General features: G+C 45.3%; 1 protein-coding gene across 1 annotated transcript in view; it reads left to right on the plus strand.

Annotated features, from left to right (window-relative positions):
- LOC125750489 (striated muscle preferentially expressed protein kinase-like) overlaps window positions 1-16,482 on the plus strand; it is a 51,100-nt gene that overhangs the window by 27,997 nt on the left and 6,621 nt on the right. The window contains 24 exon segments of the mRNA XM_049028366.1: window positions 1,004-1,185; window positions 1,434-1,522; window positions 1,726-1,901; window positions 2,678-2,938; window positions 3,321-3,479; window positions 4,028-4,217; window positions 4,683-4,912; window positions 5,155-5,274; window positions 5,396-5,500; window positions 5,746-5,952; window positions 6,121-6,244; window positions 6,480-6,652; window positions 8,738-8,850; window positions 9,271-9,439; window positions 9,834-9,936; window positions 10,177-10,377; window positions 10,593-10,650; window positions 10,958-11,035; window positions 12,814-12,986; window positions 13,072-13,098; window positions 13,175-13,327; window positions 13,519-13,561; window positions 13,741-13,809; window positions 13,892-16,442. Of these exon segments, the coding sequence (XP_048884323.1) occupies window positions 1,004-1,185; window positions 1,434-1,522; window positions 1,726-1,901; window positions 2,678-2,938; window positions 3,321-3,479; window positions 4,028-4,217; window positions 4,683-4,912; window positions 5,155-5,274; window positions 5,396-5,500; window positions 5,746-5,952; window positions 6,121-6,244; window positions 6,480-6,652; window positions 8,738-8,850; window positions 9,271-9,439; window positions 9,834-9,936; window positions 10,177-10,377; window positions 10,593-10,650; window positions 10,958-11,035; window positions 12,814-12,986; window positions 13,072-13,098; window positions 13,175-13,327; window positions 13,519-13,561; window positions 13,741-13,809; window positions 13,892-16,442 (5,754 nt within the window).

Below are 16,482 nucleotides of genomic sequence, written 5' to 3' on the forward strand. Positions count from 1 at the left end.
TTGGACTAAATTTGCATCAGGCCTTTTCAAACAGCAAGTGAACCTGAAATGTTGAGTTGCTCTCTGATCCATTTAATATCATTTAGTACCTTTTAAAATGTTTTGTCTGGGGTGGGTTGGACATGCCTGGTCCTCCCCACTGATATAGAATACTTTGGTTCTATTTCTGTTGTTCTCTTTCTTAAGTGATGTAGAACTCTTTGTTCTTGCTAATGGTCAGTTTGTCATATCATTGTCCCCTGACGTGCTCAATGACCACCCTGAAGTGTGTTGGGTTTGTACATTAAAATTGGGAACCTGGTCAGATGTTGTTTTCTCAGTATTGCTGCCCCTTCAGTCCAGGAGGACCTGTGCCCATATTTCCTGGGAATTTTCTTAATCTCCTGTGATTTAGGACTGGAAGACTTCACCTGGACTCTTGTGTTTGTTCATCTGATTTAGACTTGAATGAATTTAAAGTTTAGCCCTTGCTTGTATGGTTTTGGAAGACAAAAACCTAAACTCTTAGAAGCATGAATTGTAATTTTGCATTTTTTAAACAAGTCCATAGGCTGCTGTTTGCTCCTGTATACTTCTTGTCTGTCTAAGAGTCACAGTCTGCCATTCTGATAGAGATTCACTGTCTGTCTGTCTGTCTGATAAAGAGTAACTGTCTGCCTGTCTGATAATCACAGTCTGTCTATCTGATAGAGAATCTCTGTCTCTTTTTAGTCCCAATCTATCTGTCTGATAAAGATTAATTGTCTGCCTGTTTAATAGTCTCTGTCTGTCTTTATAATAGAGTCACAGTGCTTGTATAAAAGAGAGTCACAGTCTATATGATAGAGGCCCCAATGCCTGTATATAGAAGAGTACTATCTGCTTGTCTAATTGAGAGTCACAGTCTGCCTGTGTAATAGAAATTCACAGTCTGTCTATCTAATAGTCACAGTTTGTATGTCTGATAGAGAGTCAAAGTCTGTTTGAAAAAGAGCCATAGTCTGACTCCCTGCCTACCTGACAGAGCCCACGGAAGACCAGCAAAGAGTCCATGGTGTTCCCTCAGACCTCAGCAGTGCCATCACGTCCAATGAAGAACATCTAAACCCATTGGAGGAGGGCATGGAGGCAGAGGGAGGGTCATGTCGGGGGCCTGAGTCCAGGAAGGTGGTGGACGTAGCATTCAGGGAAACCCCGTCGTTCCAGGTAAAGGAGGTGCAGCCTCATGCTCCCATGCCCTCATTTCTAAGGCAGTGAGAAACTGTGTCCCAAAACATTTAAATTGCAAAACAACTAGGCTTGAATTTTGATTTCTAGATGCTTATGAACTCCTGCTGGATCTGGGTCAGGCTAAGATTAGTTATTTTTACTGTGATACCTTCATTTAGCAAATAGGCTTCATAAACAGCAGTATCGTGTGGCTTATTTCTTCATCTCATTTACGTGTCCAACAGGTAACCCTAAATGACCAGGTGGTGACCGAGGGGGATGACATCACCATGCGAGTCCGCGTGCAGGGACAGCCCAAACCGTTGATCTATTGGTGGGTTCCTCAGCCTTACACAGTTAGTTTTATCTTCTGCAGGAGACAATTGATTGGGAATGAAACACCTACCAGAGAAGAGGAAAAATTTATGAGCTCTTAATTCTCCACCCAAAGAGCTTAAAGCATATTGTTCTCTGAAGACACTTGCACACTTTCTCTGTTGATGGATCTCCCCTAAAATCCAGCGTCTGTGTCTCCAGGCTACGAGGCCGGCTGGTCATAAAATCCTCCAATCGGCACACTCTGCAGGAGGCAGAGGATGGCAGCTTTGAGATGCGAATAACTGCAGCTCAGAAGGCCGACACAGGGCTGTACACCTGCAAGATCGTCAATGAGTACGGCATGAATCAGTGTGACTGCCACCTGGAGGTCATAGGTGAGAGTATGCTCTGAAGCTCCCTTGCACCTAGCTCACATCACTGGTCAGTGGTACTGAAAGTTTCCAGTTTCCACTGGAAAAGGCTTCACACGTTGCTCCTTAGTCATTATTGCTTCTGTGAATGTTAAGTTCTCCATGCTGGACTCAATAACGCCTCCTGAAAAGTCAGCAGGCACTGTTAATGATACAGAAAACTATACAGAAAATAATCTGTAATTCTTTTTATTTACACATTTTGTTTACTATTTATCATATTCATGTACTTCCGTCATGCAGCCTCATACTGCCACACTGACAAGGCTTCATTTGAAAAGATTAAATCAGGACCTGCTGCCTCACTCCCAGTGAACTCCCATGGAGAACCTCCAAGGGCTTTCAAACACCTCGGACATGGCAGCCATTAAATATTTATGACACGTTTTGTCCAAAGCCTTTTTGAGGCCAATCCTGGTTCCCACTTTGATGTCACACAAATGCCAGGGCTGGAGCTGGCCTCAGAAACTTAGGGCTTAAATGAACAGCCAGCAGTGAACAAATGCAATAATAGTAACACAAGAGACACTAAGGACACCATATAAAAAAAAGTAGTCACTTAGTTTAGCAGTCGAGGATTTACTAAAGTGAATTAAAGAAGCTTTATTCAAGTTATCAAGACAATGTGCAAACTTGTTTCACATTTTAAAGTTATGCTAAGTTTCTCCCCCACTGTAGACAATAATGGAAAGTCCTCCCTGGTGCAGACCTAACAGAATGACCTGCACTGTCTCTCCCAGTGCCCCCTGTAGAGTCAGGCCTAGCCATAACCCGTGAGATTACAGATGTGACAGTGAAGGCTGGGGAGACTGCTCTCTTCGAGTGCTACATGTCAGGTCCCCCAGATGTTGATGTAGACTGGCTGTCAAATGGGAAGCTGATCCAACCAGCACTGCTGAACTGCAAGATGCACTTTAATGGCAGCACATGCTGCCTGCTGCTCAACTCCATCCACGAAGATGACAGCGGCACGTACACCTGCAAGCTGAGCACTGCTAAGGGTGAGTGCTGCTCTTATCTGGTACAGACCTCCTCCAGAGACCATCCATCTTTTTATTGATGTTCACTTACCACTAAGCCAGTTAGGCTTTTGGCAATCTATAGTTTAGCATATACATCAGTTTAATTCAAAACAGCAGTCATATTCATACAGCAGTTATTTCTGGTTTTATTCATTTAATAACTTCACACATGCTAGAATGCAGAAAACACTCAATGCAGAGACACTCATGCTTAGGACAGATTGCCTTATCTTACAAAGTATTATACCAGCATGGAAGTCACATTCAGCATCACCATGGCAAACTGCAAGGTGACATCTGAAGAAACTGGTTTGTATGCTTCAATAGATCATGGGCTCTTTTCTTCTGCTAACGATTCCAGTGGAGTTAACTTCCAGTGCCTACCTCAAAGTGATCCCATCCACCGAGCCAATGTTCACCCGTAAGCTTGACGTACTGGAGGTGCTGGAAGGCCGAACGGCTCGTTTTGACTGCAAGGTCAGCGGAACGCCATCCCCTAACGTCATCTGGAAACACTTTGGTAAGGAGTGCTGAGTCAGTCTTGCTGAATATTCAGGCAAATACCAGACAAGTCCAGTAGAATCCTGTTTCACACTCTATTCTGTTCCATACTATTTTCTGTTCCATACTTCCCTCTTCTATTCCACACTTTCCTTTTCTGTTCCACACTCCTCTTTTGTTCCATACTCACCTATTCTGTTCCACACTCTATTATGTTCCATAATCCTCTACTGTTCCTACTGCCCTCTTCTATTCTGCACTCCCCTTTTGTTTTCCACACTTCCCTCTTGTGTTCCACACTCCTCTCTTTTATTCCAAATTTCTGTGTATTCTGTTCCACACTCCTCTATTCTATCTTCTCTTTGACACTCCTCTTTTCTGTTCCATGCTCCCCCTATTCTGTTCCACACTCCCTCCTTCTGTTCCACTCACCCCTCTTATTCCCACTGTGCAATTGCTACACTGTGATTTCTGATGGAATTACTGCAGTATATTAGATTAGATTTCTCCTCCTGTCTGTGAGGTGTATTGTCTGCTGATGCACTTCCCCCTCCCCCCCCCCCCCAGACCTCACACTGATGGACAGTGAAAGCGTGCGCATACTGAAGGACAGGGGCCGCCACTCTCTGCTCATCCTGCATGCCAGCAGCAGCGACGAGGGTCTGTACACAGCAGTGGCGCGTAACGCACATGGGGTGGCAGAGAGCTCTGCTGAGCTATATGTGCAGGAACCCAGGCCCACCATCTCCTCGCAAATGTAGGCGTCTTCTCTATGCCTGTCCCATTTTGCCATTATGACTACAAGAACAATAACTACAATGGAAGTAATTATGCATACTGATGCCTTGCCATGAATGTGCTACCAGCCTTTTTAACAGTGTTCTATACCTGCAGCCATGAAACTAAAGTTAAGTAATACATCAGTAGGAAAATGAACACTTCCATGGGTTTCTTTGTTTCCCAGGTAACACCCATAAAAACACAGACTGTTTGGTGCAGAAAACCAAATACCTAGTTCCCTGTATTCATGCTGTTTGCCATTATTGTGATTCTTACTGAGATACCAACTTACAACATGGACATGAGCGGTTCTCATCAGACAGGTGACCAAGGAGAGCAGATGACATGAAGAACACATGGACAGATATGAAAGAGCATAGATATGCTACACATGACAATCTCTCTCTGTTCTCCTGTGCTCCTCTCCTCTGGTGGCCTGTAGGGCAAAGCTGGAGAAGATGCCATCCATCCCAGAGGAGCCAGAGGTGGTGGAGAGTGAGATTGAGCGCTACACCATGCCAGATTTTGTGAAGTCGCTGTGCGACCTGGAAGTGGTGCAGGGTAGGGAGGCTGTGCTGCGGTGCCAGGTAGCCGGCCTGCCGTACCCTTCCATCGCCTGGTTTCACAACGGCCACAAGATTGACAGCACAGACGACAGGAAGATGGTGCAACGTGAGTGGGTGTGGCAGCTCCCAGTGTGCCGGAAGACATTAGGCTTCTCTCAATCTGTGGTGGCCTGGCTGCATGTGTCCCATGACCAGGCAGTTAATTGGGTCTCACTGTTGTGACAGCAGCTCCACTTAGGTCCAGTCTCATGCTAACTGAGTCAAGCCCAGGTCCGCTGTCTTAGAGCTGAATGAGCAGTCATCACTGACATCTGTCAAAGACGTCTGTCTTTGCTTGGACTCTTACAGACCAAGATGTGCACAGCCTGGTCATTCATACGGTGTGCCACACCCATGGTGGGGTCTACAAGAGTGTCATCTCTAACAGGGTGGGAAAGGCCACCTGCTATGCTCACCTCTATGTGACAGGTGAGATCTGCAGTTCTATACTTTCACTGAACCTTGTGTGGCCCCGAATTACTTCTAAAGATGACATTTTGCAGAATATTCAGTGTGCATGCGTAAGGTCTCTGGTGTGTTCTCTCTGCAGATATCCTCCCAGAGCCTCCTGATGGGCCTCCAGTTGTAGAGACCATCACCGGCAAGATTATCAGCCTGCGCTGGAACAAACCCAAAAGATTGGACCCATCTATAGGTACCATTTATACTAGTCCAATCGGCAGTTACAGAATCCTGCTTCAGTTCTGAGTTGTACTTTCGAGCAGGGAAATGTTTGTCTCCAAGGCTGGTCCTCATCAAGCTCACAGCCACAGAGTCTTCAGATGCATCATTACCTGCTCCTTCAGTTTCCTCATTCACAGTTGGTAACCCTGTGACCTATTGGAGGAAAAATGTGGTCAGTAAAAAAGAGTGTGACCTGTCATGTTGTTCTTACTGCAGACTCCAGCTCCCTGATGTTTGTTGTGCAGCAGCAAGCCGTGGGCTCAAACCAGTGGACCATCATCGCCTCCAGCCTGAAACAAACATGTTACAGAGTAACATCGCTTTGCAAAGGGGTGAAGTACTGCTTCAGGGTCCTTTCTGCCACTAGCAAGGCTTTGAGCAAGCCCTCACCTTCTACAGATCCTCTACAGCTTGTGGACAGAGGTATGACATGAGGACAATAATATAGTACATAATTGTATCTTCTATCATTTAGGCCACTTTCAGGATTTGTATGGATATTCAGCTGTTTGATGTGGTTCTGGTATTTGATCCTGCATCCACCTGGACCCACAGCCCCCCTGACTTTCCCAGACCCTTCTTTTCACACAGGTCCATATCTTCTGGAAGCCCCTGTTCTTATCGACAAGCCAGACGTCGTCTACATGGTTGAGAATCAGCCAGCTAGCATCACCGTAACTCTGAACCATGTCCAAGCCACAGTCATCTGGAAAAGGCAGGTGGTCTGAACACTCTCTCTCAACCCAAATGGCCATCTTTCATTAATTTAATAAATACATTCATTTCCCCTGCAAAGCCAACACTCCACATTCTCTCATGCTGACACTGTGCCATTGTGTGAGGTCAGCATGATTCGCGTGTCTAACCGCCCCCCACCCCACATGTCCACATAAACCTTTTCCCTCTTTTTAATAATCCTGTCTCTCATTGTGACTGCTTGCCATCTGCAGGAATGGAGTGCAGCTGGAGAACAAGCCCGGTGAGTTTGAACTGAGCATGCCCGATGACAACCAGCATACCCTGTGCATCAGCAGAGCCAGGGCTAGTGACATGAGCCAGCTCATCTGCGTGGCCAGCAACCCACTCGGCAATGACTCCTGCATCCTCACTCTGGACATGGCAGGTCTGTCCCCTTACTAGTACCCCTCCATAAGGCAGGATTGTGGGAAATCTGTTGCAAGGATGATCCTGATAGGACAAACCTACACAGGTTCTTCTTCCAGCTGCATGTTTTTAAATACTCAACAAATCATTTGACAATTTAAAATATTAATTTATATTTAATAAAGTTTAATTTGATAAAGGATAAATAAATTTAAGCTCTCTGTGCCCAGTAATTTAGATAGATAGATAGATAGATAGATAGATAGATAGATAGATAGATAGATAGATAGATAGATATCTTTATTTTCATTTGCACAGGTACAGGTCAGTACAAGTACACTGGACTTCTTGTGTGTATCTCCCAGAGTCATTTTATAAAATAAAAATAGAGAGACAGCAGAGAAGAGACAATTAAAAAAACATATAAAATAAAAATAAATAAAAGCAGCAAACACACTAATTGCAGGACGCTGTGTGCAGTAAGTAAGTAATTGAGTATCAATTACAGCGCCCTCCACAATTATTGGCACCCCTTGTAAAGATTTGTAAAAAGGTTAGAAAAAATCTACCTTTCAGTGAAGTAGTTTCATCTCACACTGAAAACAAATTGAAAAATCCAGCCATTCTTTGAAATAAATTTATTCAAAGAAAAAACAAATCCTTCATTAAGAAATAATTATTTTTAACAAAAACACATGTGCGATGATTATTGGCAGCCCTGGAAATTACAGTGAACACAATGTAACTGAAGCATGTTTCCCTAGTAAATTGAACATGTTTGAGTTGATTGGAATGAAAAAGAACCTTCAAGCTGTCATCCATGACTTCCTGATTAACTGGGGTAAACCCATGAGGTGATACAGAGGCCAAATTCCCTAAGTCATCCATCTACATGGCAAAGGTAAGAGAACATACAAACCAAATGAGGGAGAAGTGTGTTGACCTTCATAAGTCAGGGAATGGGTATGAAAAATAGCTTCTCGCCTGAAAATGCCCATTTCTACTGTTATGGAAATAATAAAAAAATGGACAACAACTGGAATTGTTACAAACCTGCCTGGAAGAGGACCCAACTTTATTTTCCACCCACATACAGTGATGAAGATTGTAAGAAAGGCAAAAATCCCCAAGGATCTCTGGTGGTGAATTACAAGACAAAGTAAAATCTTGGGGTTACCATATCTCTTAAAAAAACCATCAGACGCCACCATTCATACTGATGTCTATAATAAAAAGAACCTTATCCCAACTAAAATATGGTGGAGGTTCTGTGATGTGAGACTGTTTTCCTCCAAAGGCCCTGGAAACCTTGTTATGACACATGGCATTATGGGCTCCATGAAATGTCAGGATATTTTAAATCAAAATTTTGCTGCCTGTGCCAGGAAACTAAAACTGGGCCATCCAGTTGGGCCAATACTAGATCTTCCAGCAGGACAGTGATCCTAAGCACATGTGCAAATCAACACAAAAATAGTTAGCTGATCTCAGAATCAAGCTTCTGCCAAGGCCATCTCAGTCCTCTGACCTGAACCCCATTGAAAACCTGTGGGCTGAGCTAAAGAGAAGAGTGCAGAAGAGAGGGCCTAGGACCCTGGATGATCTGGAGAGATTCTGTAAAGAGAAATGGTCTCAGATGCCCTGCTTGGTATTCTCCAACCTTATTAAATGTTATAGGAGAAGATTCATTGTTGTTATATTGGCAAAGGAAGGTTGTACAAAGTATTAAAAGCAGGGGGGCCAATAATCGTGGCACATGTGTTTTTATTGAAAATAATTATTTCTTGACGAAGGATTTGTTTTTCTTTGAATAATTTTATTTAAAAGAAAGGTTGGATTTTTCTTATTTTTTCAGTGTGAGATGAAGATACTTCACTGAAAAGTAGATTTTTTCTAATCCTTTTTTTTACACATATTTACAATGGGTGCCAATAATTGTGGAGGATGCTGTATCTATATGTTGACAAAAAGTATTTTACACCCACAACCTTTCAGAAATAGCTTCAATCCTTGGTCTTCAGGTATGCTTGGTTTTGTTCTCTGAGAATTGTGTGTAATCTGTTCGTGGATGACTGCTCTGCTTTTTCACATTGTCTTCTCTTAGCTCAGCCCGCATTTGAGTCTATCATGGAGGATATGGATGTGCATATGGGGGAGACAGCTCGCTTGGTGGTGGTCGTTGACGGCAAGCCCATCCCTAATATCATGTGGTATAAGGTGGGCAGCACTGATGCCTGTTAGTTTTACCATGTCTTCCTCTCAAAGCTCCCTAATGCTCCAGGAAGGAAAGTCATAGATGGGATGATGAGCTGTGGTCATTTATGCCTAACTGCTCCTGCTTTTTTTGTGACCTCCAGCATTGTGTTCTTCGGTTCAGTGGGTTACCTATTGACCTGCACCATATTCCTCATAAATCCTGTTCTATAAGCACAATACATACTGACATCAGCTAGCCTTCAGCTCTATTTTTGCTGGAAATTATTTATAACTGATTTCACTTAAGCTTTCAGTGGTCAAACCCTGCCTCCCATCGTTTTCATATTCACACAATATTGGCATGAAATTGACTCACTGTTTGTCTTTATGATGTTACGTTTAGCATTTGCTCTATGTTCTTCAAATGTTCCTGTTGTCCAGGATGACATGCTTCTGTCGGAGAGCAGCCATTTCACCTTTGTGTACGACGACACCGAGTGCTCGCTGGTGATCCTCAACACACAGGAGGAGGACTCAGGGGTCTACACCTGTACGGCCCAGAACCTGGCCGGCTCCGTGTCCTGCAAGGCTGAGCTCACTGTGCTCACAGGTGGGGTACTCTGCGTGAGGGCACAGCAGCTTCACAAAGTCTGGCATGGTCCCACAAAGTCCCCAGAAGCTCCCGAATTCAGTCATCTGGATCTAGCACACACTCCTGCTTAGGACTGCTAGAAAATGACAGGCTATAAAAGAGATACCATGAATGTTGAATAAGGGTCCAATGAAGATTAAAATCTAGTTTCTGAGATAAAAATGACGATTATATCGGGCAGGCAGTGACAGGCTGTTTCTCATTATACGATGAGTTTAATAGCTTAATTGGGTAAAAGGTAATGACTTGATAAATTGTCATCATTTGAGATTTTACTTGGGTTTTGAAAGAAAACCTTGAACAGTATGCATCATCAGGTCTCCTAACATGAGGATGTGTGATGTTCTGATAGCTACCAAGCAGGAAACAGAGGAACCCATGGAAGGTGAGGAGACCATTTTGAGGAAGATGAGGAGGCTCACAGACTACTATGACATTCACAAGGAGATTGGCAGGTGAGTGCCTGGCAGAAAGAGCAAAATAACGGAACATGGTAGAACAATGAGGAACATGGTGGAACATGAACGTAGATTTAAGGCACTCATCATGCAATATGATACCTCTATCTGACCATATAGATCTGTAGGTTCTCCTTGAAAAGCATGACAGCAATATTCATACATAGTTAGACAGATGATATCCATACCAGCTGGTGATCCCTCCCCCCTTTGTGGTCCAATGCACTGTTTCTCCAGGGGAGCCTTCTCCTATGTGAAACGGGTGACACAGAAAGCCGACAAGGCACAGTTTGCAGCAAAGTTCATCTCGGCCCGTGCCAAGAGGAAGACGTCCGCCCTGAGGGAAATGAGGCTACTCTTGCGGCTGGAGCATGAGAGGATCATCTACTTCCATGATGCCTTTGAGAAGAAGAATGTCGTCGTCATTGTCACTGAGCTGTATCCTGTGGGTTTTTCATTGTTTTCCCTCGCAATGAAACACAACATGATTGTTTAGCACAGATAATGTACCATCTCACCGGGGATAAGGTGCTACTTCCTGCAGTGAACTAGTCTAGCCTAAGCTCCAACTTCTGCTTGTGTCCTCATGGAGGTCTGATATGACAGCGGCTCTCTTGGCTGAATGGAGTCCTTTCCTTGACCACTGTGTAAAGGTGTCATGAGGAACTGTTGGACAGAATGGCAAAGAAGTCATTCATCATGGAGTGTGAGGTAAGAAAGTCTGATTCCCAGAGGGTGACCTTTAGTACTAAGACACTGACTGCACTTTGGTAAGTCACCCTGGCTTATACCTTTGAGCATGACAGCTATGGGTAACTAAAAAAACATATTAAAATATATTGTTATAAGTTTTGGGATGACCATGTGTCCTCTTTGTACTCTTGGAGTTTCACCTTCACCCATATTAGTCTATATGTTAAAAGCAGCAGATCATTGGGAATCAGACCTAAACACATGCAGATCTGCTGCTTACATGGATTAGGAGGCCTGTCTAACATAACGTCTCCCGTTGCTGTAGATCCGGTCATCCATAAGGCAGCTGTTAGAAGGACTGGGCTACCTGCACCAGAACAATATCCTGCACCTGGACATTAAAGTAAGTTGCTGTCTGAGGTAGGGATGTAACGACACCAAAAACTCATGGTGCGATAATATCATGATACAAGTTTCACGATATGATGATTATCACGATATTTTAAAATGAAATGAGTCTCTTTTAATAATTCATAATCAACATATTTATTTATATCAAATTAGTTCTTCCTTTTAACATAGTACTTCTGCTTTTCTTCATTAGAGAAATATCCTGCTATGACCTTAAGCATTTCCCACAACTTAGCAGTAATTGTCCTTTGCAATGAATGGCTGAACAATGCATGTAATTATAAAACAAAAGCAAGTAGTGAATATTTCCTTTATGAAATATTCTTACTGCAGCAGCTGGATTTTTTAATCAAAACACAATCTGCAATTCAAAAATAGTGTTTTCCGCCATTTTTCAGCAGGGTCTGTTTTCACCGCTTTTCATAGGGCATGCCTATGAAAAGCCGTTTGAGCATTTATTCTGATGTCCGTGATATCAAGCCCACTTTGCTGTACTAGTTCAGACTTTGGCCATACTACTAAGACATCCTGGCACACTAGTATGCGATGAGGTCGTACTAATATTGCAAAAATGTTTACTAGTCAAGCTTTTTCATCAACTTGGGCCTGAAATTTGCTGCACTAGTTAACTGGTAAGGCCTAAAATGCTTACTAGTAGCACTAGTATAGGCCAAAATGTCCACTAGTGACACTAGTAAAGGCCAAAATCTCCACTAGTGACACTAATAAAGGCCAAAATCTCCACTAGTAGCACTAGTGAGGGTGTATGGAAAGCTGTCTAAGCATTTATTCTGATATCCGTGATATCAAGCCCGCTTTGCTGTACTAGTTCGAACTTTGGCCGTACAACTAAGACATCCTGGCACACTAGTACGCGATGAGGTCGTACTACTACTGCAAAAACGCTAACTAGTCAAGCTTTTTCTTCAACTTGTTAACCTGTGGGCCAGAAGTTTGCTGCACTAGTTAACTAGTAAGGCTTAAAATGCTTATCAGTAGCACTAGTATAGGCCAAAATGTCCACTAGTGACACTAGTCCACTCATCCTTCACAATCGCTCCATGGGTCTAGGTCACCATCCTGATATGAACTCTATTCGGTGGGTCCCTGATCGGTGAAACACATGCAGGAATATCCTTTCCAAATCTTTGGAAGAATCAATAAAATTCAGAAAAAAACAATTTATAATGGTTTGAAACATTTCTTCCATCTTCCTTTTCCTTTAGTTAATTAAAAGAATCTTGTTATACTACATAAGCTTGAAAATCAAGTTTTCTTTTTACCATATTCTAAATCCTATGGGCTGCTATCAGCACTACCTGCAGCCAGCCTCAACCACTTTGGCAAAGAAAAAAAAAAAACCCTGCGCTCTCCACGTTACATCGTAACGTCACCTCACAATCTGCATACAATTGTCTTTTTTCTTAAAGAGATAAATTTTCGTTTTGTTAACATACTGTAAATGTGATTTGTTTCTATTTGGTCAATTTGTAAATTATTGTTGTAATAGTAATTGATTTAAATACTATTGTCATGTGGGTTACAGAAGAAGGCCAGAGAGCACAAAGCATTCGTTAATGTAGCATGTATTTTTTGAGACGGAGCTTATATGAGTGAAATAACCACGTGATATCGTAATTTATATCGTAGCAGTCAGTCCGATAACGATTTATTAACGAGGTATTTTTATCGCGGTATCGCAATATTATGTTTTTCATTATATCCCTACTCTGAGGATGTATAACACACCTCTCGAAAAAACATCAACAGCCTGAGAACATCCTCATGGCAGACCGCAGCAGTGACCAGGTCCGGATCTGCGACTTCGGCAATGCCATGGAGCTCACGCCTGGTGACACCCACTACTGCAAATATGGCACTCCTGAGTTCATTGCCCCAGAGGTTGTTAACCAAACACCGGTCTCCAAGGCAACAGATATCTGGTGAGGTGCCTTGATGCTCTACATGGAAGAATCATTAAATGTAGTCTTCTACTTTATTGTTTCTGACTCTTTGCTTTTTTGGCAGGCCTGTCGGCGTGATAACCTACCTGTGGTATGTTAGCCGTATGTCTAATCTAAATCTGCAGGGCTCTGCAGTTGCACCTTGTGATGTTCTGTTGTCTTCCCAGCCTGACTGGCGTGTCTCCATTCGCTGGAGAGAATGACCGTGACACGGCCCTCAACGTGCGCAGCTACAACGTGGCATTTGAGGAGGGCATGTTCACGGGGGTGTGCTTGGAGGGGCGGGGCTTCATCATAAAGCTACTGGTGGCTGACAGACTGTGAGTTCATGGGGAAAGTTGGGGGGGATTTACATGGGCAGGATGTAACTAAGATGTAACCAGACATACATGGTGTTTATGCAAAGTTCACCTCCTCGTAGATACTCTGGTGAAAGGTAATTAACTTTCAATGAAGACAGATCTTCTGTGTTTCTGGTGACTCTAACTATATCCATCTGCACTTTCCTCAGGAGACCTGATACAAATGAATGCCTTCGTCATCCTTGGTTCAAGGTGAGTTTGTGGGCCAAGTGGTGTTATTTTGTGTTGACAGTGATGAGTCATCACTTACTCTACCAGCTTCCATGTTCTTCCTTTGTCCCCACTACCTTAATGGCTTCTTTCAGTGTTTCCATGCTTCTGTTCACTTCCACCAGTCAGATTCTGACACGGTTTAACCATCTCTTTCACAGACGTTGACAAAGGGAAAAAGCATCAGCACGGAGTCTCTCAAACAGTTCTTGTCACGGAGAAAGTGGCAGGTGAGGGGGGTTATTTATGTCAGTGCCTGAATTAAAACGGCATGTGCTTTGTGTCACCACCTTTGTTCCCTGCCTTCTGCAGCGCTCACTCATCAGTTATAAATCCAAAATGGTGATGCGCTCCATTCCAGAGCTGCTGGATGACTCCTCCAGCCACATCTCCATTGCGGTGCCTAGGCATCTGAAGGAGGGTACCCCCCCGCCCTCGTCCTCCTCGGACTCGGATGAGGACGTGGACGAGTTGCCCTTCATCCCCATGCCTCTGATAGTGGCCTTCTCCGGCTCTCGCATGTCCCTCAATGAGATCTCTGCCGATGATGAAGTTCTGGGGAGACCTACCAGCAGTGCCTTGGAGGCAGTGGAGGCAGAGGAGCCCATGGAGTGTGAGCCAGTCAGTAGAGGGGGAGTTGCTGGAGACCAGCCTGCAGGGACAGGCCAGACCAGGAAAAGGGAAGCGCAAGAAGGGGACACGATGTCAGAAGAAGAATCAGCACAGATGGCCAAGCAGACGAGGGGACCACTGCGTAGGGGTTCAAGTGTGGAGTCGGATAAGGCTGAGAGCAGCCAGAGACGGGGGGAGCTGAGGAGGGGCAGCTCTGCTGACAGTGCCCTCCTGCTCCACATCACCCCAGAGGGGGGCACCACAGTTACCCTCGAAGAAGAGGGGGGGGAAAGCCTGAAGAAGGCAGTGTCCATGGAGCTGCCAAGGAGGAGTCCTAGTCCCGGCCCTGGGAGACTGAGCCAGGAGGACTACGCTCTGAAACTGGAGCTTATGAGGCAAAGACTACTCAGGGGCAGCTCGGGAGACAACAAGATGAGTGGCCTCCGGGGCCCCCTGCTAGAGACACTTGGCATCGGGGATGAGAGATGCACTGTGTCACTTGACCGATACACACACCCACGCCGGGCGGCCGTGCCTCCACTCATTAAAGCAGCTTCCACTGAAACCCCAGGAGGGGGGGCAGTCAAGACCAAGGTGCTTTGCAAGAGTGCCTCATTCACCCAAGGAGACAATGAGCCCATCCCCCTGCATCGACGCTCTGGTGCTCCCCTTGAGATTCCCCTGGTTCAGAGTCAGCAAAGGCTCCAGGAGGCCACATCCATGTCAGCTCTAACCGAACAGGCCAGGCTGGACTCACGGCCCGTCACCCCCAGAGAAGTTTGCTCCAAGCCAGCTAGTCCTGTTCCAGAGGCTCCAGAGCAGAGCACAATAGTACGAAAGGAAGCAAGACACAGAAAGGGAGACACAGAGAGCAAGATGGAAGATGAAGCAGCAGACATCACTGAGGAGACTCCCCAGGTGAATCATCCTGAAAGGAAATCTAGCATGTTGGAGAACCCACAGGGCAAACAGGAGAAGGTGGCCATTAGTAAACCTCTGTCCATGGAGCGTGAAATGCAGGCCCAGATCAGACCATATTCTGAAGTAGCTCCCAGGGTCATTCAAAAGTCAGATCATGTGGAAGAGAAGATGAGAGAAGAGCCAAACAGAAAGGAGTGTGAAGACACTGAGGAAGAAGTGAGGAGCCAGAAGAGAACACCTGAAATAAGCATTTCCACCAAGTCTGTTGTGGTGACACCAGGTCCCATTAAGACACCAGTGAGTGCTGCCACCCAGCCCAGCCATGTGATGCTGCCAGATGGCAGGACATCTGCATACTCCAGTATCATGCAAACCATCCTGGTTCCATCTCTGCAGCTCCCAGAAATGCCTGGACCTGTTCCAGCACCTGCCCCCTCACCTATACGAGCACCTAGCCCTAATCCCACCGTCATCCCTCTCAAACCCGAGTCCTCTCCCTCACTGGAACATCCTGCTGTGTTCTCCAGGGTGAGATCCAGGACCCCCACAAGTTCGATACCCTTACAGGAGCTGGCGTTCAACCCCAGCATCAAAGATATCGCTTCAGAGGAGGTGTTTCAAGCCAAGTTCAAGAAACGCGAGTTATCTCTAACACGTGGCCTGAAGATGCTGACCAAGCCTAAAACTGAGGAGAAAGTGAATGCCATGTCAGCTCATACTGGCGATGAAGAGGTGTACCGCCCAGGCCCTGTAGGCGCGCCCCTAGAGTTCATCAGATATGAGACACCCAGGCTAGTGGAAAGGTCCATGTCTGTCCAGGAGCTCAGGCCAGCTGAGAAGGAAAGCTTCATGCGGAGGCTCTCCCTGCGGATGAAAAGGGCTTCGTCAACAGACAGGAAGGATGAGAGAAACAGAGAGGAACTGATCAACTCCACCATCACTGCACCCAAGCGCAGGGTCTCCTGGGCTGTTGGTCACAACAGGTTCCAGGAGAAGAATGAGCCTGCTGGTGAGGTGGAGTGCTCACAGGATGAGGGAGGCAGCAATATGTCTAGGAGATCTGGTGAGTCACCAGTGCTGGCTATGCGCCGGAAGATTGAGTCCACGGTGGCTGGGATCTCCATGAGGATTCGGAGCCAGTCTGAAGAACGGAGGGAGGAGAGGAAGGCAGAAGAAAAGGAGGCCAAGCCAGAAAGCAGAAGGGCTCCTTTGATTTCCATCCTGCGTCGCTCGGGCTCTGAGGGAGGCAGCCAACGGAAGGTGACGGAACCAAGAGCTGGAGAGTCCATGGAGTCCCTTGAGTCCACCTCCAGTCTGCAGTTGGTGAAGGGTAAGAGAGCCTGCCTGTCGCCTGGTCACTCTCGTCCATA

Source organism: Brienomyrus brachyistius, chromosome 1 (assembly GCF_023856365.1).
Source record: "Brienomyrus brachyistius isolate T26 chromosome 1, BBRACH_0.4, whole genome shotgun sequence".
Taxonomy (NCBI): domain Eukaryota; kingdom Metazoa; phylum Chordata; class Actinopteri; order Osteoglossiformes; family Mormyridae; genus Brienomyrus; species Brienomyrus brachyistius.